This window comes from Solanum lycopersicum, chromosome 3 (genome assembly GCF_036512215.1).
Source record: "Solanum lycopersicum chromosome 3, SLM_r2.1".
In the NCBI taxonomy this organism is placed as follows: Eukaryota; Viridiplantae; Streptophyta; class Magnoliopsida; order Solanales; family Solanaceae; genus Solanum; species Solanum lycopersicum.
Window position 1 is genome coordinate 28412280 of NC_090802.1, and position 26306 is coordinate 28438585.

Consider the following 26306-nt stretch of genomic DNA (forward strand, 5'->3'; position numbering starts at 1 on the left):
TCACACATAGATCGATTTCCCAATCTCCAGTTCAGAAGATTTAGTGGTGAGTCCTCATTCTCCGAGGACAATAGTCATGAGTTTCATTTTAATCTTTAGTCATTTAGTTTCAGCTTTTGCCAGATTTAGTTAGGGATTGTCCTAGTATTTCTAGTCTAGTTTACAGGCTTATTTCAAAGATAGTTAGATTCAGATTAGTATAGAGTTAATATTTTCTTTGTATTGAACTCATTGTTTCCAAATATCTCAGTTATAGAATATGGGTATTCCCTATCTTTTCATTATAATTTATGATTTAGCTTCCGCATCAGTTTAATATTTTTAGTATGCTCATGATCATGTAAGCATGGTTAGCTTGGGATCACTTGTGGTCTTAGGTTCCGTGTTCGCATCTCGGGGGTAGCTCAAGGCGTGACAAAACTTGGTTTCAGAGCACTAGGTTCAAGAGTCCTACGATATCTGAAAAAGCCGCACTAAGTAGAGTCCTTTTCATGGGTGTGAAGTGCACCACATCTAATGAGAGGGAGGCTATGAAGTGTTTTAGGAAAACTTCACTTTCTCATTACTCTTATCGTGTGTAAGGTATGCTCTTATTCCAATCAAACTTGGCATTCTACGTTTTAGATCATGCCTTCTCATAGAGCTTAGGCATGGAATTCTAATGCACGCAATGCTAACATTGTTCCTCTAATACCAGATAAGGAAGTTCAAATGTAGAGTTTCAGAATGCCAATTCAGCTTTTGGCTCTGAGTATGAACAACAAGAACAATCAGCAGGTTTGAGTTCCTACTAATAGAAATGATCGATTAGTGGCATCCAGAGTTTGTGATTTTGTTAGGATGAATCCGCCTAAGTTTTCAAGGTCAGAAGTTGGTAAGGACCCACGAAGTTCATTGACGAGGTCAAGAAAATATTTAGTGTTATGTCAGTATCTGGTAGTTATTGGGGACATTGACATCCTACCAACTCAAGGATGTGACTCACATATGGTTCATTCATACAACGGACATGATTTTTCTTTTGTAACTTAGTATAGCAGTCAGATTCAGTGTTACTCCAGAAACTCTCTTAGTTACTGTCTCAGTCTCTACTCAGTCGGTGACCCAGTTATAGCTAGACGGGTATACAGAAATTGCCCTGTCACAGTCTCTTAGAAAGTTACCTTAGAAGATCTAGTAGAGTTAGTAATGGTAGACTTTGATGTCATTCTAGGCATCGATTGGTTATACTCATGTTATGCCTCAGTCGATTGTAGAACTAGGATTATTCGTTTTCAGTTTCCAAATGAACCAATCTTAGAATGGAAATGTAGTAGCTTAGTGCCTATGGGTCGATTTATTTCTTACCTTAAGTCCAAAATTATGATATCTAAGGGATATCTCTATCATCTAGTTCGGGTTAAGGATTCTAGCCTTGAAACCACAACTCTTGAGTTAGTTCCAGTAGTCTGTGAATTTCCAAAAGATCTTCCCGGAGTCCCTCCCAAAAAAGAAATCGACTTTGGAATTGATTTCCTTCCAGATACCCAGCCTATTTCTAGTCCTCCTTATGGAATGGCTCTAGCAGAGCTTAAGGAATTGAAAGAGCAATTGAAAGACCCTATAGATAAGGGTTTCATCAGACCTAGCATTTCACCATGGGGTGTACCAATGTTGTTCGTAAAGAAGAAAGATGGCTTTCTAAGAATGTGCATTGACTATAGACAGTTGAACAAGGTCACAATCAAGAATAAGTATCTCATCCCCACGATTGATGACTTATTTGACCAACTTCAGGGTGCTAGTCATTTCTCAAAGATAGACCTCAGATCGGGTTATCATTAGCTCAGAGTCAGAGATAGTGACATTCCAAAAACAACCTTCAGAACTCGGTATGGTCATTATGAATTTGTAGTTATGTCGTTTGGACTAACCAATTCTCCTATAGCTTTGATGGATTTAATGAACAGAGTGTTCAAATAGTACTTAGACTTGTTCGTTATCGTCTTCATTGATTATATCTCATTTACTTTAGGAGTGAGGAAGAACATGCAAGTCATTTGAGAGTTGTTCTTCAGACTTTCAAAGATCGTCAATTATTCACTATGTTCAGCAAATGTGAGTTTTAGTTGCAATTTGTTGCTTTTATTGGTCACATTGTATCTAGAGAAGGGATCCGAGTAGATTCACAGAAGATAAAAGCAGTGAAACAGTGGAGATGGCTTGAATTTCTTAAGGATTATGATATGAGTGTGCATTACCATTCAGGTAAGGCGAATGTAACAGAAGATGCTCTTAGTAGATTATCTATGAGTAGTGTAGCCCATGTTGAGGAAGAAAGGAAGGAGCTAGTGAAGGATGTTCACAGGTTTACTCGCTTGGGAGTTCGCCTTATGAGCATATCAGACAGCGGTGTAACAGTTTAGAATGGCGCAGAATCATCTTTGGTAGTGGAGGTTAAGGAAAAGAAAGACAGTGATCCAATCTTGCTTGAACTTAAGGGTGCAGTCCATAATCAGAGAGTGGAGGTTTTCTCCCAAGGGGTAGATAGTGTACTTCGCTACCATGGTAGACTGTGTGTTTCTGATGTGGGTGAGTTGAGATAGCATATAATTGCATAAACCCATAATTCTAAGTAATCTGTTCATCCAGGTGCCACTAAGATGTACCGCAATCTGTGAGAAGTCTATTGGTGGGATGACATGAAGAGGGATATAGAAGATTTTGTGAGTAATTGCCCCAATTGCCAGCAAGTCAAGGTAGTGTTGACACCCAATTTTGGCCCTCGCCGATACAAATTAATTAACGAGCTTCGCAATTCTAAAAATGATTTTAAAAAAATATAGTTTTATAAAAATTCAAAATTATTAAAAAAAAAGAAAAAAATAATATATATATATGTGTATATATATATATATATATATATATATTTCAAGTTATTTAAAGTAATTTCATCAATTTTTATAAAATATAATTGTCTTACATAGCTATGTATATGATTAAAATATTGCATGATTATTCAAAAATCATCTCAAAAGATTTTACTTTACATAAATGTCTACTAACTAGCTTAGATATAATATCGATTAATTATTTTAATTTATAATTAAGTCATTTATTATTTTACGTTTAGATTATGAAGCTCTTTAAATTAATTTATACTAATTTAATCCCTTGAATCCGTTTGAGAACAGCTTAGGATTTTTGTTCCAACCTTCCAACTTGATTATTTCTCCCAGCCCACCAGAAAATATGAGGCCCAAACCCTTCCTCTTTTACTAAACCAACTAATACACAACCCATTTTCCCCTATACTCGTACTCCCTTTGCCCCGACCCAGCCCTTTTCCTAATAACCCGACCCACCCGCCTTTTCTTCTTCACAAAAAAAATGCAGAAACGACTCCAACACAAGAAATCCCAGCCCACTGTTTGTTTCTCTTCCGACCCGGCTTACTCATCTTTAATCCCAAATGAACTCAAAAGCGACGATGACGCACCTCACGCGAGAACCCTAAAAGCGAGTTGGACCATCAGTTCTTCATGTCTTGGGTGTGTACAACAGCATAGTACAATCCCTTTGTCCTTTTCCTCCTGCGTCCCTCTCCAGTGTGTACGATTCCAGCAGCTCTATTTCGTCCTTAGCAGCCAGATGTCTTCATCTTAGCTTTTCTCATATACCAGTATCAAGATCGAACGGTTCCCCTGCAAGTTTCGTTGAAATGGGTACATTTTCGTATCAATTCCAGCTTCCCCTTCTCTATCCTCTGAAAAATTCAAATTTTAGGGGAAGAATTTTTTTGCCGATTTTACCCTTTATCTCCCTAAATCAAAATCCAAAATTCCCCTGTATATAAGTTGGTTCTCTTTCTATTTCGAAGGAGATTTTTTTTGGGAGAGAAATTTCGAAGAGTTAAAAAATTTCCAAGCAGAAAATAGAGGTATAAACAGTGAATTCATTCGGGGGAGAGAAATTTGGAAGCATTAAGAAATTTCCAAGCAGAAAATAGAGTGGAAAAAAAACTTTTAGAAACGTCATCCTATTTTAGCTAAAAGAAAAGTGGAATTTCGAGGTTGAGAACTCCTAGCTGGGAAGTTTCATAGCATAATATACAAATTGTAAATCGAGTGAGCCTTCGTCGAGTTTGTTCGAGTTTCTTTATGGTAAGAAGTATATTTATCGCTCATTCCGTCCTCATTCGCTTCCCCGTGGAGAGTAAATTTCCTTTCACTTCAACCTCTTATTTTTCTTGATGTGTTGGTTTCTCACTTGCTGTTACCGCGATTCTTTCAAATGTCGGAAAAGCGTCGCGATGGTTGTTTCATTGTTAGTTATCATTGGTTAGTTAATAGGTGCAAATGTGATATTTGTCTTGTAAGATTCATGCAGTTGATCGAGTCAAGATTGTGAAGTTATGCCCATTATTCCATCTTTTACTTCTACTATCTGGCGTCGATGGTCCTTGTTACCCTGTTTTACAATGTAAATCTTGAGTGATAAGAGTTTTTTGCATTTGAGATGGCTACTTTTTCATGTTGATTTACTTAGGATCTTGTATTATTTTTCTGAAAATCAACTAGCATGTGTGGTTAATATTGTGTCATTGTATCTATGTTATTCGTGGTAGAAGACGTGTAGTTTCAATCGATGTATGTCTTTGTTATTCAGAGCTGCGTTTTCCTCCATTATTTTGGACTGAGCCTTTATTGGAATTTTTTCTTCTTCTTGTATTCTGTTGGCTACCTTCTACTAAACATTGATATTATCCCTTCTGTGTGACATACTGTTCTTGTTTCTTCATCAACCCTCAAAATGTTAACAAAAAAAATTTGGATTTTGTCATTATTTTTCTTATTTCGTTTGAAGTTTTATTTGGCCGATTTCCTTTGGAGCTTGTATCTTCATGATAACGAAATAGTTTATTGTTTATTATTGGACATCTTATTTCTCATTCTTTCACCTCGAGTTGAAAGAATGAGTTAAGAGTGTCGATAGCCGGATTCCTTGTGTTGAGTACCCGAAGGCTGCTATCCCAATAGGAAAGGATTTGTTTCGAGTTTATGGCTTACATAGCATACTAGTTTTTATATATTTTGTTTGGAATACAAGGTCAATTCTAGCATGCTAGATTAGTTCGGTTTCGGCATGTGTATGAGTCTTCTCCTGTTGTTTATTTGTGTTTCTTATGAGAAGTCGTGTAAGAGAGAGACCTTGCCTGTGGGTTCGTGTTTAGACGCTTTCGTTGTTAAGATATATACACTTGTATGCTAAATTATGCTGGAGTTATTGGAATAATTGGCCATTCCTGTTTTTTATTTATTTAATTAGTTGCAAAAGGCAAAAGTAAAATAAACGTTTTAATTCCTTTAAAATTATTTATTAAGAACTTCCCCTTTTTGTTTCCTTACTGCTTGGATCCCTTTGCATTTGGTTCTAAATTTTTTTGAAAGATTGAACATTTGTTAGTCTCACCATTAGTTGTTGTAAAGCATATGCACACATATATATTTATATTATTTATAGTCTATCTTATTTTATGTCGCCTTTGTATAGTGTGTATGCATTCCCTTAGTTGCTTTATCTCAAGTGTCCTAAGGAGAAATTTTGCCAAGTTCGAGCTTTGTTAAGTCAGACCTTTATGGCAATAGTCTTCCAATGACAATTATCTAACTAGTTCGAGGAGAATTGTTAATGACATAGTTTTATCGTGTAGGACATTTTGTTAAGATTGGTGGAAAATATGAAATTTTCTCCATGTTTGATTTATCTCCAGGTGATGTGTAACAAGTTTCTTAGAGTATGACTAGGTGGATTTTATTTACATTTTTGGTTAAGCCCGGTTTGATGTGCCTTCCTTAATTAATTGGTGCTGAAAACAATAATAATAATAGTATGCATTTGGTTACGCCCCCTTTTAATTTTCACTGTTTATTGATCGATTGTATATTTTGCATACTAATCTCCATTTTCTTTCGTTGCATGTGAAATGTGCCGAAGTCCCCACGAATTCTATCTTGCATTTTAGAATATCCATAAAGGCTCAAGATCTCATTCATCGAGTCAAGCCTTAAAATTAATGAATAAGTTTCCGAATGTGTAAGAATCAAGACAAATCGAAGAGTGGAAGAATTTGGGATTAGAAGACCTTTTATTTTATTTTCTATTTCGCGTTGTACTTATTTTGGGCATAAGACCTTGTTGTCTTTTACTTTATTGCATTTACTTTGTGTTATCATTTTTTTAGGCTAGGATAGGTACAAAAGAAAATGGGTTGAAAACTCAAAAGTCAAATGGATCAAAAATTCAAAATAGGTGGTCCAAATATCAGTCAAGGCAAACAGAAAACTCGGATCTGAATTCAAATCTCTCTCTCTCTCTCTCTCTCTCGCTCTTTATATTTTTGATGACTTATCTGTTTGCTTCGTTCTTAGCCTTAAAATAGAGAATTGGAATCCCTGCAAAACGCCTTAAATATTTTATCAACCTAAAATCAATAATTTTTTGCGAATAAATCGATTAGATAAATAAGTTAATATTTTAAAACTCTTTACTATTCTAATCATTTTTAAGTCAAGTTAAAAACAACTTTTAGCCAAACTATGTTAGTTGCTGGAAAACCATTTAAGACGGATGTTTTAGGTGCCTAACACCTTCCTAAAACATTAATTTGAATCCCCGAACCCCTTTTGCGTTTTCAAACAATTTTCTCTGTTAAGTTATTTGAAAACAATAGTTTTCTTAAAACGAGTATTTTTCTAATTTTCGATAAAAACAAGTAGAACATTAGAAACCAGGAGGTATGACTCAAGAGATCGATATTCATACTTGGACGTGGGATGTGATCAATATGGATTTCATCACAAGGTTACCTATACTCGCAGACAGCATGACTCCATTTGGGTGATAGTTGATAGGATGACTAAGTCTTCTCGCTTTTTAGCAGTCAAGACTACAAATTAGGCGGAGGACGATGCCATGCTTTACATCAATGAAATTGTGAGGTTGCAGGGGGTTCCTTTGTCTATCATTTTAGACAGAGGTCCTTAGTTTACCTCTTATTTCTGGAAGTCATTTAAGAAAGGTCTTGGTACTCAAGTTAACCTTAGTACGACATTTCATCCACAGACGGATAGGCAGGCAGAGCGTACCATTCAGACCTTAGAGGATATGTTGAGAGATTGTGTGATCGATTTCAAAGGTAGTTGGGATGATAACCTTCCTCTTATTGAGTTTACCTACAATAATAGCTACCATTATAACATTCAGATGGCCCCTTATGAGGCTTTATATGGGCGTAGATGTAGATCTTCTGTTGGTTGGTTTGAAGTAGGTAAAGCAGCTTTGATAGGGACAGATTCAATGCTTTATGCTATCGAGAAAGTACAAATGATTAGAGATAGACTTAAGACAGCCCAAAGTCATCAAAAATCTTATGCAGGTTTAAGGAGAAGGGAACTAGAGTTCCAAGTTGATGATTGGCATTTTCTGAAAGTCTCACCTATGAAAGTGGTGATGAAATTTTGAAAGAAAGGTAAGCTCAGCCCTAAATATGTAGGCCCTTACAAGATCTTAAAAAGGGTTGGCAAGATGTCATATGAGTTAGAGTTGACAGCAGAATTAGCAGCAGTGCATCCGGTCTTCCACATCTCACTCTTGAAGAAGTGTGGGGGTGATCCAGCCACTATAGTGCCTTTAGAGAGTGTGGTCATGAAATATAGTGTTTCTTATGAGGATGTACCTGTTAAGATTCTTGACCACCAGGTTAGAAGGTTGAGAAACAAATAAATCGTTTCAGTCAAGGTTTTGTGGAGGAGTCAGTTTATAGAAGGAACTACTTGGGAAGCAGAAGCAGTCATGAAACCCAAGTATCCTTACCTCTTTTCTTTCAGTTCCAATGCAGCTTGAGGTAATAGTTCCTCTTCAGTTTTACAGTCATCCATATGTAAATTCAGTTTAAGAATCAATTCCCTTAGTTTGTACTTGCATTTTCAGCGTAATTTGATGTACTCGGAACTCAATTCAGTTAGAAACTCAGTTCTCATTGTTTACTAGTGGAGTTTGCATCCCTCTCTCTCTATTTTCAGCTAGTTTAGTCTTCATTCGAGGACGAATGTTCCCAAGGGGGAGATAATATAACACCCCGTAGCCAAAACAGACCAAAAATTAGTTTTTCATAAAGGCTCAAGATCTCATTCATCGAGTCAAGCCTTAAAATTAATGAATAAGTTTCCGAATATGTAAGAATCAAGACAAATTGAAGAGTGGAAGAATTTGGGATTAGAAGACCTTTTATTTTATTTTCTATTTCGCGTTGTACTTATTTTGGGAATAAGACCTTGTTGTCTTTTACTTTATTGCATTTACTTTGTGTTATCATTTGTTTAGGCTAGGACAAGTACAAAATAAAATGGGTTGAAAACCCGAAAGTCAAATGGGTCAAAAACCCAAAACAGGTGTTTCCAAATATCGGTCAAGGCAAACAGAAAACCCGTATTTGAACCCAAATCTCTCTCTCTCTCTTTACATTTTTGATAACTTATTCTTTTGTTTCATTGTTAGCCTTAAAGTTAGAGAATTGGAATCCCTGCAAAACGCCTTAAATGTTTTATCGACCTAAAATCAATATTTTTTTGCGAATAAATCGCTTAGATAAATAAGTTAATATTTTTAAACTCTCTACTATTCTAATCAAAGTTAAAAACAATTTTTAGCCAAACTCTGTTAGTTGCTGGAAAACCGTTTAAGACAAATGTTTTAGGTGCCTAACACTTTCCTAATACATTAGTTTGAATCCCCTAACCCCTTTTGCATTTTCAAATAACTTTCTCTGTTAAGTTATTTGAAAAAAATAGTTTTCTTAATTTTTCTTAAAAATTAAGTGGCGACTCTTTTAACAATCAAACTCTTCAAAATGAGTATTTTTCAATTTCGAATAAAATAGAAATGGTGAATCTGTTGGGGATAAAGGAGGATTCTAACCTTAAAACTAACGTTAATTGGATAATTGTGATAAATTATTTACTTTTTTATTTTACCTTAGTTTTAAATTTGTTGCATTTCCATGGCATTCTTCCGCCAAATGGCAAGTAGTATGCATTAGGAAAATGAAAGTTACGTGTCTCTCCACGACTTTCTTAGTAAAATACACAAAATTAGTTAGGAATTATCAAATAAATAGTTGGAATGCGGTCACCGACGTTGTTTGGTAGCTTCAACCCGATGTTTGTCCGACTCGGGTAACCGTCAATTTTAAAACTATTCTAGTAAGCCTGAGTTAGAGCGAAACCAAAACAAAATTAAGCATTAGACTAAGACGGCTTAACACCCAAGGTGTATTAAGTCCATTTAGTAGAAAACCTCCAAAACCGTGTCTAAGGTCTTCGACCTCACGACACATCATTTTATGTGACATTTGAATTATGTATCTGTCAAAACCAACTTGGGGTGGGAGAAACTAATTAGCTTTAGCTTTGTAGATATGGATCGTTTCCGAAGTTTGACATGGTCTTATCAGCGTTGCCGAAACTCTTGATGTGGTATGATAATCTGGACGGGGATCACAGAAGAACCCTCAACAAATACGTGGGTGCATTAGCAGAATTGATCAACATAAGGTTAGCCAGAACTGATTGAGGTACTTACGGAATATTGGGATTGTCAAAGAGTGGTGTTTCGATTTGGAACCGCCAAAATTACCCCAATTTATGAGCAGATTAGAGATTGTATAGGCACGGTAGGTACTGATATAGAAAGGAGATCGAGAAAACAAGAAGACATCTCATACCTAATAAGCCTTCCGTAGAGAATATTGTAGACTGGTTTGGGTTTGGAAAAGACTTTTCATACTTGTGCCGAGAATCCCACGTAGCATTCAGAGATATTTATATCCAATTTGGACATGAAAGCTTCTACGCCACTTACAATCGAGAGTAAAGATATCTTACAGAGAATGGAATAAGATTCGTCCTCTAGCAATTGTTGTGGCATTGTTGGGAACGATGGTCTTCCCTCATGGTCCAAGTCTGAGTATCAATACCCAAGTTATAACACTCGTGCATACCTTGTTCAAAGCGTATGAGAACCAAGGGACAACAAAGTATTATCCTATAGCTCTGATCATCCTATCTGATATGTATCTAGCCCTGGGAAAATTCAAAGAGGGACATCGATACTTCCAAGGATGCAACCTACTCCTTCAGTGGTGGATCCTCATCCATTTAGCAAAGGGTGTTGGGACTTGGAAGCTGCATACTCTTGACAACAAGAATACCCTTAAGGATTTGAATGACCTGTTGTACTAGGCAAATATGGAAAATTGAAGAACAAGGGGGAGATGGGCTCAAATTTTCTCCGAATCGAGAGAAGATTATCTTCCATGGATGCTTGACCGTTTTATCTCCAAAGAAGTCATCGTGGAGAGACGCAGTCATATTGTGATTCATCTCCTAGGTATTCGAGGAATTTGCCCTTATGCACCTTTTCGAGTCTTGCGATAGTTCAGAAGGAAACAAACTATACCGAAAGAGGCATACTATGGTGCTTACGTATACCATATTTGAGATGATAGCGTGCACGACGCTTTTGAAATATTTAGAGAATGGAAAAGTGCTAAGCGTATGGATAAAGAAACCATCACTCCTGACTGATTCGATGCTGGGTATGACAGGGGTTACAAAGAATGGCTAAAGAAGGACACACAAAACGTCTCCTCCCAAACCCTATGCAGTTTTCGCAGCGTAACGGACAGCAAAGCCATAGAAGTGGCCGAGCTACAAGAGGTATATAAAGAGGCCCAAGATGTGTACGCTAAGTTTGTCAAGAACAAAGATACTCTTGAGAGGGTGACTCAAGAAGTGGAAAGACTGAGGTGTGGTTATGATGATTTTGATACCTGGATCAAGAAGAAAATCGAGAGGATGCGATACGAAAGCTTGGAAGACAAAGGACGCCTGGGGGAAGGATTCTTGCTGATGTTAAGATATATGTTTCATCAATACAAGACCCAGTGGGACGGCGACAGAGCACGATCATCTGGAGAGGCATAGTGGACTTTGCCCCTGCATGGGTTTTTATATGTATTTATGTTGTTTTTAAACCCTGCGTGGGACTGCCTTTATTGCACTTTCAAATGGCCCCTGCGTGGGTTTGTCTTTAATATTTTATCCGTTATTTCCCCTTTGTGAACATTATTATTCATTAGTAAAATTTATTTTGGGCGGGAATTGTTTATTTGATTTAAATTCACACGTACATCATTCAAATACGCTAAGTCTACCCTTGGTGCAAAAGTGTCCCCCTGTATGTTTTAGGACGAGATATGTGTGTTTAACTGCTTATGTGCTATGTTGCTATGAATGAGGATATCGTAATCGACTCTATCCAGAAATTTCCAAAGAATATACAGAAGTCACTATTACAAAATGTCTGACCAAAATTTCAAAGTCTTAAGTTTCTCACTCAAAGACACCTCCTGTACTACAAATCCTAAAACATTCATTCTACCGTCTCAGGAAAGGAAAAATCACTGCTATGGACAAAATTAAGAATATCCATATGGAACTCACTGGAGAAGAACTACAAAGGAATATAGAACAGATCACTCGGGAAATTCAAGAAGCCAAGGAGGAAGGGCTCAGAGTGGACATGACCACCGCAATCTATAAAGTTGCAACCATGACGCTAGATGAGTATCTGGCATCACAAATGAAGAGAAATAAAAATGTTGAGATGGAGACAGAGGACTTACAGTAGAAGTTGGACATGCTTCCGTTGAAAATGCAAGAAATAGAAGCGAGAGAGGCGAGGATAGAATTAGAGACAGCCGCTCTCTTATCTAAAAGCACGTCACTTGATGAGGAGCTGATAATGGAAATGAAAGAATTTGACTCCATAAGAGAAAGGATGGTTGCGCTGAGGAAGAAGTTCAAAGCCATCCATAGCAACATGATTGAGAAACTTCAGAAAATCGGCAAAAAATACCCCGTCTATGAATGAGGAGCACATAGTGGTCCTGACAACGCTCAGCCTGAAGCAACTGAGGAAGACACTGACGAGGAAATCATCTACAAGCCTCCATTTCTAGGCCGTCTGAAAGGTGGAGACTAATGTTGCATGAATAACGGAAATGACTAACGTTTCATCATCATTTTATCTTTTAAAATCTCTATTGTTGCTTTTCAATTTCCTTGTAATTGTAATGAACGAATGAATGAAAATATTTTATCATGTACTCGAACTACGTTGGGCCTGAATTGTCCGTGTGAGATATATAGACAGCCTCTCCAGGCCCGGCCCCTATCTTTAAAATTTTTCATTTCCCCCTCCATGTTACGAAAAGATACAAAGGCCAGATCAATGGACATCAAAGAGCATCTACAAGAAGACCTTAGCTCAACGTGATTTAGACTTCCTGAGACAACGTCAAAACTGAAAAGAAAACTCCTGCTTGTTAAAAAGATGTGGTTTCGTCCTCATTCGTGGGTTGAATATATCCTTAAACAAAGCAACTTGAGTGTTTATCTGCTCTCTGTGTGCTATTATGCATTTTGTACTCTAAATCTGCACTACAAATCTTCCTTTGAGTTGTTTTCCCTCTTGGTACTTTTGAAACTAATATGTCTCGATCGAAAGCTTACAGATCATCCTTATTTCACCAGATCAAAAGTTCCCGCAGATTCCTTCCTTAGACAAAGCTCGGACAAAGGAAAGACTGTTATGGGAAATAATAACAAAGAAGTGAGTCTTACTGATGTTGTGGTGGCTTAACCCACCATAGCGGATCAGAATGATTTGATCCTACAGCTGATGCAACAGATTGTAGAGATGAGGGTAGAAATGCAAAGGAGACAGGATCTGCCTCCACCAGGATTTGCTGCTAACGCTGCTGAAGGGAGGCCTCAAATCTACTTCCCTTCCTTAAATATGGATCCAACTCAGAACGAGCCATCTACACCTGTTCAGAATCCGTCGGTTATAGATCTGACTACCCAAAATCCCAAATATGCTTCTGCATCCTACCAAACTCCACCTCCTCTTCAAAACAACCACCCCCAAATGACACCCCATCCACAAAATACCTACCATCAGACAGCTCCACTACCGCAAAATCAAAACCAAAATACTTTTAATCCCCAAACACCCCACTACTATTTAAATCAGAATACCAATCCTCATACGTACCTTCAGAATAATCAAACCGCTCAAAATGATCAGAGTCCCTCTGTAGCTCTGCCCTTACCAAAAAGAGCCACTTTCCGAATTCCCATCCCTGCCAAGCACGATGTGCACGGTTCTGAGCTGAACCATTATGAGGAACAGGAAAAGGAGTGGAGGGCAAAGGAAGAGGTAAAGGTCGACATAAAGGAAGATATCACGAAGGCCATGAAGGACCTCAATTGCATTCCTGATATCGTCGGGCTTAGTTATGAAGACTTATGTATTCATCCAAATTTGGACCTTCCAGAAGGGTTCAAGATCCCAAAGTTTGACACTTTCAGAGGAGTGGGAAACCCTATGGCTCATCTAAGAGCCTACTCTGACCAGCTCGTGAAAGTTGTAAGGGATGAAGCTTTAATGATACAGCTCTTCAGCCAAAACCTGTGCGGAAAAGCTCTTGAATGGTTCACATCGCATGAACCCAGGCAATGGCCTAGATGGAATGCATTGCCCAAAGATTTTATCGATTGATTTGTTTACAACGTAGAAATTGTTCCAGACCGATACTCTTTGGAGAAGATGAAGCAAAAATCAACTGAGAGTTATAAGGAGTTCGCCTATAGGTGGAGAAAAGAAGCGGCAAGGGTGAGACCACCCATGTATGATAAAGAAATTGTTGAAGTATTCGTGCGCGTGCAAGAGCCGGAATATTATGACAGAATTATGTTGCTCGTTGGAGTAAAGTTTGCCAAGATAGTCAAGAATGGAAAGACAATCGAAGACGGTTTAAATCAGAAAAAATAGATAGTGTAGACGCATTGCCTGGATCTTCAGGGTTTTTGAAAAAGAAACGAGAAGAAATTGATGTTGTTTCGTATGGGGGAAGAAAAAACCCCAGAAGCTCATCATATTCCCAGGATCATTCCCGGTCTTCCACAAAATCCTTCCACAGAATGCTACCTCTATTTATCCAGACGTCCAAGCTCCACAATATCAAAGTCCACCCCAAATTACAAAAATCCATGTCCCATTTACCTAAATCACTCTCCCACTTATGAAACTCAATCTCCTTACCAGGGTGTTGATCCCAACTGTGCTAACGTGCAGTCAAGATACCGTCATCTCCTCATGTTTATCAAGTCCAAGATCCACTATACCAAAATTCCCCTCCGAATTACCAAGATCCATCGCCAAATTACAAAACAAATCCATATCACAAAAGCCAAGTTCCTCGTCCAAATACAAGAAGTTATCAATAGGTGCCTCCTCCTCAACAAGGCGGTTATGACCCTCCCCGACCTAGATTCGAGAAAAAGCCTTCAACAAACTTCACGGCGCTCGCTGAAAGCCGAATAATGTTGTACGAGCGACTGGCTGCGGCTGGATACATCCATCGGTGTGGGGCCAAAACCTGTGGATGTCAATTCAAAATTCTACAGACCCAATCAAAGATGTGCTTATCATTCCAGCATTATTGGGCATGATACTGAAGATTGTATCAACCTCAAGCACAAAATTCAACATCTGATTGATCAAGATGTAGTCTCTCTCAAACCAGCGGCACCGAATATCAACACCAACCCATTGCCGAATCATAGGGGCAGAAATGTCAATATGATCAAGACAGATGAAGACTGGTGTGGGACGAAAATGATCACTCCCATGATCCACGATGATTTGGAAAATGTTGTTTCTTCTTTAAGCGTCAAAGAGAAGACAGAGTTCGTTATTTTTACACCTACCAAGGTTATTGCTTGGTGCCATCAAAAACTCTTGTCAAGCCTAAGTTCATTATTGAAACTGTTGCTGCTCAAGGCATGACCAGGTCTGGAAGATGTTACACTCCTGAAGAGCTTGCTCTCGGAGGTTAGAAGAAGGATCAGACTAAAAGGTCGATAAGCGAAGGAGAAGCGGACGAATTCTGGAGAAGAATGCAGCCAAAGGATTATTCCATCGTCAAGCACTTGGAGAAGACTCCAGCTCAGATCTCTGTATGGGCCCTGTTCATAAGATCTAAATCCCACAGGCATGCCTTAATACCCACGGGCACAAGCAACAATAATGTGGCCACCATGATTCATCAGGTTATTCGAAAGCACCGAATCAGCTTTTGTGACGATGAGCTGCCTATTGAAGGGAGGTCACACAATAAGCCGTTGCACATCACTGTCGCATGCCGCGACAAGGTTGTCAACCGCGTCTGAGTAGATGATGGATCTGGTCTGAATATCTGCCCATTGTCGACGTGGAGGCAGCTAAGGTTTGACCTTGGGAACCTGGAGCAAAACCAAGTCAACGTGAGAGCCTTTATGGGGTTTAGAGAGACACGTTGGGAGCGGTGAATTTGACCATTCAAATGGGCCAAGCAGAATTAAGCGCGCAATTTAAAGTATTGGATATCAATACCAGTTACAACCTTATTCTGGGAAGGCGGTTAATCCACATGGCTGGAGCCGCCCCCTCTTCTCTCCATCAGATGATGAAGCTCGTGCGGAAGAATGAAGAGATTGTTATTTATGGAGAGTGGAGTCACTCTAGCAGACAGGCGCCGATCATTGATGAGATATCACGAGGTACAAACTTCTACACGGTGGAGCTAGTGAATGCCACCGGTGACGACTTGGCCCCACAGACCCCCATGCCTGCCATTTACAAGATAATAGCCACTGCAATGCTGCAGAATGGTTTTGAGCAAGGGTTCTGATTGGGAAGAGATCCCCAAGGAATTATTGAGTCTGTTCCGGTCCTCGTTAAGGGATCCAGATATGGTTTGGGGTACATCTCCACAGATGATGGCATGAAGATGAAAAAGAAAAATGATCAAACATTGGCTAAGTCAATCCCACATCTGTATCAATCCTTTCCAATCTGGGAGCATGCCGAGCATGAAGACCTTGGAGAAGGAATCTGTGACCTCTTTAAGGAGATCGATGTTGTTGTTGAGGAAGAGATCGAGCTAGCTGGTATCCGTGACGCTGAGCAGGGAGAGATTCCATAAAACTGGACTTTTATGCCCATCCTGATCCCCCGAACTCCTCAGTAGAAAGGCACTATTTCATGCACATTAAAATCGGTGGTAGTCCAAAAGAGGCCCGAGACCCACCATTTTGCATTTTCCTAACTGTTTAAATTTTCAAATTTTCATCGTTATGTTCAAAGAAGGCAACATGGAACTATGCATAGCCAAAGTTTGCATTGTTTTCCAATGCGATGAAAGGATATTATATTTTCAAACTTTATTTATTTGTTCATTTGTTATACTTTACTTTCCTAACTTTGTTTGTTTATGATTTCAGTAACATAATTTTTAGACCTGCCAATGTCATGTAATGTCATGAGCTGAATGAATAAAATGGGGTTGGTAATGACGAGGTTAATGATTACGAAGAAGAAAGTGAGGAACCAGATTATGTCGCCGGGGAATTTTGGCAGTTCGAAAATCAGCATAAACCGAATCTAGAGAAAATAGAGACAGTAAATTTGGGGGATCCAGAATGTGTTAAAGAAGTTAAGATCAGCATCCACCTAAATGATGTTCAGAATGAGGGCCTAATTTATTTGATTGCTGAATATATTGATGTGTTCGTTTGGGAGGGCGATGACAAGCAAGGGTTGAGTACCGATGTCGTATCTCATAAGTTGCCGATTAACCCGGGGTTCGATCCGGTGAAGCAAAAAACTCAAAAATTCAAGACTTAACTGAGTTTAAAGATTAAGGAAGAGATAAACAAGCAGATAGAGTCCCGATTGGTGGAGGTGACACAATATCCAACTTGGCTGGCCAATGTTGTTCCGATCACCAAAATAGACGGGAAAATCAGGATTTGTATTGACTACAGAGATATCAACAAAGCTACACCAAAGGATAATTTTCTGTTGCCTAGTATTCATATTTTGATTGACAACTGTGCTAAGCAGGAAATGCATTCATTTGTGAATTGTCACGCAGGCTATCACCAAATTCTCATTGATGAGGGAATGCATAAAAGACGGTTTTCATCACACCTTTTGGTGTATATCATTACAGAGTGATACCGTTTGGCCTCAAGAATGCTGGTGCCAGCTTCATGAGAGTTATGATGACCATATTTCACTACATGATTCATAAGGAGATTGAAGTGTATGTGGATGACGTCATAATCAAATCCTGCGAGAGTTCGAATCATTTGACACATCTAAGGAAATTCTTTTATCGCTTGTGTCGTTACAACTTGAAGTTAAATGCCTCCAAATGCACTTTTGGAGTTCCAATGGGGAAGTTGTTGGGATTTATAGTCAGCAGAAGAGGTATTGAGCTCGACCCTTCTAAGATTAAAGCAATTCAATAGTTACCTCCACCGAAGACGATAAGAGAGGTTATGAGTGTCTTAGGGAGGTTAAACTACATCATTCGCTTCATAGCTCAATCAACCGTGGTGTGTGAGCCTATTTTTATGTTGTCAAAGAAACACGCCCTGACAAGGTAGAGTGAAGAGTGTCAGACTGCTTTTGATGATATCAAGAACTATTTGTGCAATACACCGATATTGGTTTCTCCGCGAGAAAGGAGTCCTTTGTTGTTCTACATGTGTGTCTCAGATAGTGCATTTGGATGCGTACTTGGTCAACACGATGAGACAGGAGAGAAGGAAAGAATTATCTATTATATAAGCAAGAAGTTTACTCCATACGAGTCTCGTTACACTTTGTTGGAGAGAACGTGTTGTGCTTTGACATAAAATTCCCAAAAGCTGAGACATTATCTGTCTTCTTATACTACATACCTCATTTCCAGAATGGATCCACTGAAGTATATCTTTCAGAAGGAAATGCCGACCGGAAAGTTAGCTAAGTGGCAAATGTTGTTGAGTGAATTTGACATTGCGTATGTGACTCAGAAAGCGATAAAGGCACAGTCTTTAGGTGATCATCTTGCAAAAACTCCCATTAATGAAGTGTATGAACCACTTAAGACTTATTTCCACGATGAAGAAATGTCATTTGTGGGTGGGGATATTTCTGAAGCATATTTAGGTTGGAGATTATTCTTTGATGGAGAGGCAAATCATCAAGGTAAAGGTATTGGAGCAGTCTTGGTGTCAGAATTTGGTCAGCACTATCCCATGGCATCTAAGCTCCGATTTAATTAGAAAAACAACATGGCCGAATACGAAGCTTGTATTCTTGGTTTGAAAATGTCCATTGACATGAATGTCTATGAGTTGTTGGTTATTTGAGATTCAGATCTTTTGATTCATCAAGTTAAAGGATAATGGGTTGTGAAGAACCCAAAGATTATACCCTACGTACAATATGTGCAGAAGTTGTGCAAAAGATTTCGTAAGATCGAGTTCAGACATACTCCCAAAATACAGAATGAATTGGTCGATGCTCTTGCCACCATCGCTTCAATGATTAAAAATCCGGATACAGATTATATTGATCCTCTGGATATAGAGTTGAAAGAACATACAGTCCATTGTTTCCATGTCGAAGCAGAACCAGATGGTTTGCCTTGGTATTTTGATATAAAGAAGTATCTAGAGTCTGGAGCTTATCTTGAAGATGCTACAGCCAACTAAAAGAAGTCGATACGTTGTATGGCCCTCAGTTTCTTTTTTAGTGGAGGACTCCAGATTTGGGTCTTCTAAGACGCGTTGATGTTATCGAAGCTGCGAGGCTTATTGAACAGATACAAGTTGGAGTTTGTGGCACGCATATGAATTGTCTCACTTTGACAAGAAAGATCCTTTGAGCCAGTTAGTTCTGGATGACTATAGAGAATGATTGTTGCAAGTTTGTACAGAAATGTCCTAAATGTCAAGTGCACGGTGATCTGATCCGAGTGCCACCTCACGAGCTTACTGTTATGAGTTCACCTCAATACTCAGCTGTATTCCAACATTCGCTCTTAAATCTTATTCTCAAGCAGTCTGGTCCCTTCATAATTTGGTATCGGGATGACTTTTGAATCCTTCCAAAACCGTGTGTTAAAGCAAGCGTATCAAACTGTAAGTGGCCTGAATTCTTATATACCCTGAGATATGTAGGAAATACATTTTGGGGGTCCGACCATAATTCCTAAATCCGTACCAAAATCCCTTTCTTAGATGAATATTTGGTCGTTCAAAATTGGATCGGTCAATTTCGTTTTCCTCAGATTTCTTGCATCAATCAAAGTAAAACGAGGGAAAGTTGTTGACACCCAATTTTGTCCCTCCCCGATACAAATTAATTAACGAGCTTCTTAATTCTAAAAATGATCTTCCAAATATATATAGTTTTCTAAAAATTCAGATTAAAAAATAGAAAAAATAAATAATAAATATATATATTGCAAGTTATTTAAATTAATTTCATCAATTTTTATATAATATATTTGCCTTACATAGCTATGTATATAATAAGTATATTGCATGATTATTCGAAAATTGTCTCCAAAGATTTTACTTTACATAAACGTCAACTAACTATCTTAGATATAATATCGATTAGTTAATTCATAATTAAGTCATTTATTATTTTATGTTTAAATTATGAAGCTCTTTAAATTAATTTATACTAATTCAATCCCTTGAATCCGTTTAAGAACAATTTAGGATTTTTGTTCCAACCTTCCAACTTGATTATTTCTCCTAGCCCACCAGAAAATATGAGGCCTAAAACCCTTTCCTCTTTTACTAAACCAACTAATACCCAGCCCATTTTCCCCTATACCCGTTCTCCCTTCGCCCTGACCCAACCCTTTTCCTAATAACCCAACCCACCCGCCTTTTCTTCTTTGCAAAAAAAAATTGCAGAAACGACTCCAACACCAGAAATCCCAGCCCACTGTTTGTTTCTCTTCCGACCCAGCTTACCCATCTTCACTTCCAAAGGAACTCAAAAGCAACGATGATATGCCTCACGCAAGAACCCTAAAAGCGAGTTGGGGCATCAATTCTTCATGCCTTGGGTGTGTACAACAACATAGTACAATCCCTTTGTCCTTTTCCTCCTGCGTCCCTCTCCAGTGTGTATGATTCCAGCGGCTCTACTTCGTCCTTGGCAGCCAGATGTCTTCATCTCCGCGTTTCTCGTGTACTAATATCAATATTGGATGGCTCCCCTACAACTTTCGTTGAAATGGGTACATTTTCGTATTAATTCCAGCTTGCCCTTCTTTATCCTCTGAAAAATTCAAATTTTGAGGGAAGAATTTTGTTGCCGTTTTTACCCTTTATCTCCCTAATTCAAAATCCAAAATTCCCCTCTATATAAGTTGGTTCTTTTTCTATTTTGAAGGATATTTTTTTGGGGGAGAGAAATTTTGAAGAGTTAAGAAATTTCCAAGCAGAAAATAGAGGTATAAAAAGTGAGTTTATTCAGGGGAGAGAAATTTGGAAGAGTTAAGAAATTTCAAGGCAAAAAATAGAGTGGAAAAGAAACTTTTAGAAAGTCATCATATTTTAGCTAAAAAAAAAGTGGAATTTCGAGGTTGAGAACTTCTAGCTGGGAAGTTTCATAGCATAATATACCAATTGTAAATCGAGTGAGCCTTCACCGAGTTTGTTCGAGTTTCTTTGTGGTAAGAAGTCTGTTTATCGCTCGTTCCATCCTCGTCCTCTGCCCCGTGAAACGTAAATTTCCTTTCATTTCAACCTCTTATTTTTCTTGATGTGTTGGTTTCTCATTTGTTGATTACCGCGAGTCTTTCAAATATCGGAAAAGTGTCACTATGGTTCTTTCATTGTTAGTTATCGTGGGTTAGTTAACGGAGCAAATGTGATATTTGTCTTGTAAGATTCATGCAGTTGATTGAGTCAAGATTGTGAAGTTATTCCCATTATTCCATCTTTTACTTCTACTATCTGGCGTCGCTGGGTCCCTGTTACCCTATTTTACAATGTAAATCTTGAGTGATAAGAGGTTGTTGCATTTAATATGGCTACTATTTCATGTTGATTTACTTAGGAGCTTGTATTATTTTTCCGAAAATCAACTAGCATGTGTGGTTAATATTATGTCATTGTATCTATGTTATTCGTGGTTGAAGACGTGTAGTTTCAACCCGATGTATGTCTTTGTTATTCAGAGCTACGTTTTCCTCCATTATCTTGGACTGAGCCTTCATCGGAATTTTTTCTTCTTCTTGTATTCTGTTGGCTACCTGCTACTAAACATTGATATTATTCCTTCCGTGTGACATACTGTTCTTGTTTCTTCATCAACCCTCATAATGTTGATAAAAAAATTTGGATTTTGTCATTATTTTTTTTATTTCATTTGATTATTTGACTGATTTCCTTTGGAGTTTGTCTCTTCCTGCTAACGAATCAGTTTATTGTTTAGTATTGGACTATTTCTCATTTTTCATTTTTATCACCTCGAGTTGAAAGAATGAGTTAAGAGTGTCGATAGCTTGATTCCTTGTGTTGAGTAGGGATTTGTTTCGAGTCTATGGCTTACATAGCATACTAGTTTTTATATATTGTTATGGAATACAAGGTCAATTCTAGCATGCTATATCAGTTCGGCTTGGTATGTGTATGAGTCTTCTCCCGTTGTTTATTTGTGTTTCTTATGAGAAAGTCGTGTAAGAGAGAGACCTTTCCTATGGGTTCTTTTTTAGACGCTTTCGTTGTTAAGAGGTATACACTTGTATGCTAAATTATGCTGGAGCTATTGGAATAATTGGCCATTCCTGTTTTTTTTATTTATCTAGTTGCAAAAGGCAAAAACAACTTCCCCTTCTTGTTTCCTTACTGCTTGGATCCCTTTGCATTTGGTTCTAAAATTTTTTGAAAGATTGAACATGTGTTAGTCTCAGCATTAGTTGTTGTAAAGCATATGTACACACATATATTTATATTATTTATAGTCTATCTTATTTTATGTCACCTTTGTATAGTGTGTATACATTCCCTTAGTTGCTTTATCTCAAGTGTCGTAAGGAGAAATTTCGCCAAGTTCGAGCTTTGTTAAGTCAGACCTTTATGGTAATAGTCTTCCAATGACAATTATCTAACTAGTTCAGGGTGAATTGTTAATGACATAGTTTTATCGTGTTGGAGATATTGTTAAGATTGGTGGAAAATATGAAATTTTCTCCATGTTTGATTTATCTCCAGGTGATGTGTAACAAGTTTCTTAGAGTATGACTAGGTGGCTTTTATTTACATTTTTGGTTAAGCCCGGTTCGATGTGCCTTCCTTAATTAATTGGCCTCTCTCTCTCGCTCTTTACATTTTTGATGACTTATCTGTTTGCTTCGTTGTTAGCCTTAAAAATAGAGAATTGGAATCCCAGCAAAACGCCTTAAAATATTTTATCGACCTAAAATCAATAATTTTTTGCGAATAAATCGCTTAGATAAATAAGTTAATATTTTTAAACTCTCTACTATTCTATTCATTTTTTAAGTCAAGTTAAAAGCCATTTTTAGCCAAACTATGTTAGTTGCTGGAAAACCATTTAAGACAGATGTTTTAGGTGTCTAACACCTTCCTAAAACATTAATTTGAATCCCCAAACCCCTTATGCGTTTTTCAAACAATTTTCTCTGTTAAGTTATTTGAAAACAATAGTTTTCTTAATTTTTCTTTAAAATTAATTGGCGACTCTCCTGTTTGTTGGTTTGAAGTAGGTGAAGCAGCTTTGATAGGGCTAGATTCAATGCTTTATGCTATCGAGAAAGTACAACTGATTAGAGATAGACTTAAGACAGCCCAAAGTCATCAAAAATCTTATGCAGGTGTAAGGAGAAGGGAACTAGAGTTCCAAGTTGATGATTGGGTTTTTCTGAAAGTCTCACCTATGAAAGTAGTGATGAGATTTAGAAAGAAAGGGAAGCTTAGCCCTAGATATATAGTCCCTTACAAGATCTTAAAAAGGGTTGGCAAGGTGTAATATGAGTTAGAGTTGTCAGCAGAATTAAAAGCAGTGCATCCGGTCCGTCCTGCATTCATCCGTCCTGGAATGAAGACTAAACTAGCTAGTTGGCAGGTGCTACCAATGGTGGCATCGACAGACCATACCCTAAACCACGGTCCGTCCTGCATAACCGTCGATGGGATCAGAAACTCCCAAAAAAACATCAGCCCTGAAAAATTGGTGAAGTCTTGGATGATGGACGGACGGACTTACGGTTCATAGGTCAGACGATGGTCCGTAGTCCGTGACCGTCGATCAAGACTCCCTTCACCCACTCTTTGACAAGAACTAGGGATGACCAGCACGGTCCGTAGGCCTGACCGTAGGTGGAAAATTTGCAGACAGTTAAGGCGAAATGCAATTGGGTCATCTTAAAATTATCATAACTCTTAGAACAAAATGAATTAGGTCTCTCATGACTTACCCACATATATATAATTGAATTATATTTCCATAGCCACCGACATTGATAAAATCAAATCTCCGAGTATAACGTTATGCCCAATTTGGTAAAGGTTTGTCGAACAGGCCCTGACGACGGACCCAACGATGGGGCATCGGGAAAACGACGTACCGTCAGTCCTGGCCGTCGTGTGGTCCAACAGCAACCTTCCAAAGGGTCTTTAAAACTTTTCCCACTCTTTTTAAACCCTAAGTTATGTCATTTTGACCCTAAATTGTCATATTTTAATCACTTTAAGCCTAGATACATAATTAAAACATATCTAAGTCAAATCATTAAATAAAAATTTAGAAAACTAGAAGCAAGAAAGGAGAAAAAACTCAAGAACCCTAGTTCAAGAACGAAACAAGTGTCCAGTAGTTCCATCCACAAAACTTAAGTATTTTTCCATGGATTTCATCACCAGGTATGTGGGATTTCACTAGTGGGTTCCTTTCACCCGTTGGGTCCCTAGTTTTCAGCCAGATTCTTGATTTTCTTATCATTATTAAACCTAGTGTTTCTAGAACTTTGATAGAATTTCATGATTTAGTTAAATATATGTTCCAAATAAGTTTATCATGTTATTACTCAAATTGTGGCATGAAATTCAGAATCTTAGCTTTGTATTTCTTAAGTTCTTGAATTACACATGCTAGGTTAGATATTTCAGACACTTCAAATATACATGTCTCAGTTATACATACATAATTACCAGATTAATTGTTCTCAATTTGCATGTTCAGTTTCGAGCTATCCAGTATTTATAGAAACTCAAACATAATCAGTAAATTTTTAGAATTCATGGGAGTAGCATAATTGGACTAAGGTTCAGGGTACCCAATTAGTCCCAGAACTACTAATCAAGTAGGTTGTAAGTCCCCTCTGTGGACAATAAGTTTAGTGATCACACCAACATGCCATTATACCTTTGGCAGGGTATATTGGGTCCTCAAGATGGGGCGTATACATCGGACTCCACATTTAACTCATGCGGTTTTATTATCGGTTATTAGTAGCTCCCACAGTTCAGTCAGACTCTCTGAATTGACCATTTATCAGTATATTCAGTATTCAATTTCAACATGTTATAAATTGGTCATTGCATTCAGTTAGCTCAGAATTCAGTTTATCATGTCGAACTATTATACTTGCTTTTATGCTTGTTCACTTATGTTTTATTTCAACTTTACTCTATCCTACATGCTCAGTACCTTTCAAGTACTGACACATATGTGCGCTACATCTTCTCATGATGTAGGTTCATGTTCTCATCATCCAGATCATGCATAGATCGATTTCCCGATCTCCAGTTCAGCAGATTCAGTGGTGAGTCCTCATTCTCCAAGGACAACAGTCATGAGTTTCATTTCAGTCTTTAGTCATTTAGTTTCAGTTTTTTCTAGATTTAGCTGAGGCTTGTCCTAGTATTTCTAGTCTAGTTTAGAGGCTTATTTCTGACATAGTTAGATTCACCTTAGTATTGAGTTAATATTTCCTTTGTATTAAACTCATTGTTTTCAAATATCTCAGTTATAGAATATGGGTATTCCCCATCTTTTCATTATAATTTATGATTTGGCTTCCGCATCAGTTTATTATCTTGAGTATGCTCATGATCATGCTACTAGGGTTAGATTGGAATCACTTGTGGTCCTAGGTTTTGTGTCCGCGTCTCAGGGGTAGCTCGAAGAATGACATTCTTATTGACTGTGTTGTGAAAAGTTTTAATTCCGTACTACTTTTCATACCTATTTAATGAATGATAGCTAAGAGGCTTGTACAAGACCTCTTAGAGGTCAACTACGCCATATAACTTTTAGGGGGTGCTTCCCGATTGTTATAGTTATACATTCAAAAGGTTGTTAGACTTTATGGAGTTCTAGTTTCCATTATATTGGATAGGGGTACGCAAGTTACTGCACAATTTTGGAAGTAATTCGAAAAAGGTATGGGTTCAATGGTGAACTTAAGTATTGCCTTTCATCCTTTGACAAATGGGAAAGTAGAGAACACTCTTCAGACTTTAGAAGATATGTTTAGGGCATATGCGATTATTTTCAAGGGTAAGGGAGATTATCACCTGCCTCTTGTTGAGTTCAGTTACAACAATTGTTACCACTTCAGCATTCAGATGACTCCTTATGAAGCTTTTTATGGGAGAATATGCAGAGCTCCTATTAAATGGTTTGAAGTTGGTGAACTAATGTATATAAGACCAGATTTAGTTCATCAAGCTACGAAGAAAGTTAAAGTGATTCAAGAGAGGTTGAAAACAACGTGGGTCGTCAGAAATCCTACAATGATATAAGGAGAAGGGATTTAGAGTTTGAAATTCATGATCTGGTCTACTTGAAAATTTCACCCGTGAAGGATTTTATGAGGTTTGGTAAGAAGGGGAAGCTTATTCCCGGTATATTGGCCCTTATAGGATATCCAAAGGAGTTGGTAATGTATCTTATGAGTTGGAGTTACCAAAAGAGTTAGCTGAGGTTCATCCGGTATTTCACATCTCCATGTTGAAGAAGTGCATGGGGAACCTGTCATTGATCATACCTACTATAGATATTGGGATCAGGGAAGCTAGTCTAATGAAGAGATTACTATTCGGATTCTAGATCGCCAAGTTCACAAGTTAAGGAAAAAAGAGGTAACATCAGTCAAAGTTCTTTGGAGGAACCGATTTGTCAAGGAAGCTACTTGGGAATATGAGGAAGATATGAAGAAGAGATATCCACATCTTTTTTAAACCAGAGAAATTCAAGACCAAGGTACTAATTCTCTTTTTAGAACCCTTTCATTTATAAGTAAGCATGTTGTAATTGCATTGCTTGTTGGG

The 26306-nt window shown here is 37.9% G+C and overlaps 2 protein-coding genes across 2 annotated transcripts; both read left to right on the forward strand.

Moving 5' to 3' along the window:
* The first annotated feature begins 17909 nt into the window (after positions 1-17909).
* Positions 17910-18695, forward strand: LOC138347516 (uncharacterized). Its single transcript, XM_069295810.1, has 2 exons — positions 17910-18239; positions 18399-18695. Exons 1-2 carry the CDS (start codon positions 17910-17912, stop codon positions 18693-18695), a joined length of 627 nt encoding a protein of 208 aa, XP_069151911.1.
* A 6723-nt stretch (positions 18696-25418) lies between these two features.
* On the forward strand, positions 25419-26085 carry LOC138347517 (uncharacterized). Its single transcript, XM_069295811.1, has 2 exons — positions 25419-25747; positions 25899-26085. Exons 1-2 carry the CDS (start codon positions 25419-25421, stop codon positions 26083-26085), a joined length of 516 nt encoding a protein of 171 aa, XP_069151912.1.
* The last annotated feature ends 221 nt before the right edge of the window (positions 26086-26306 follow it).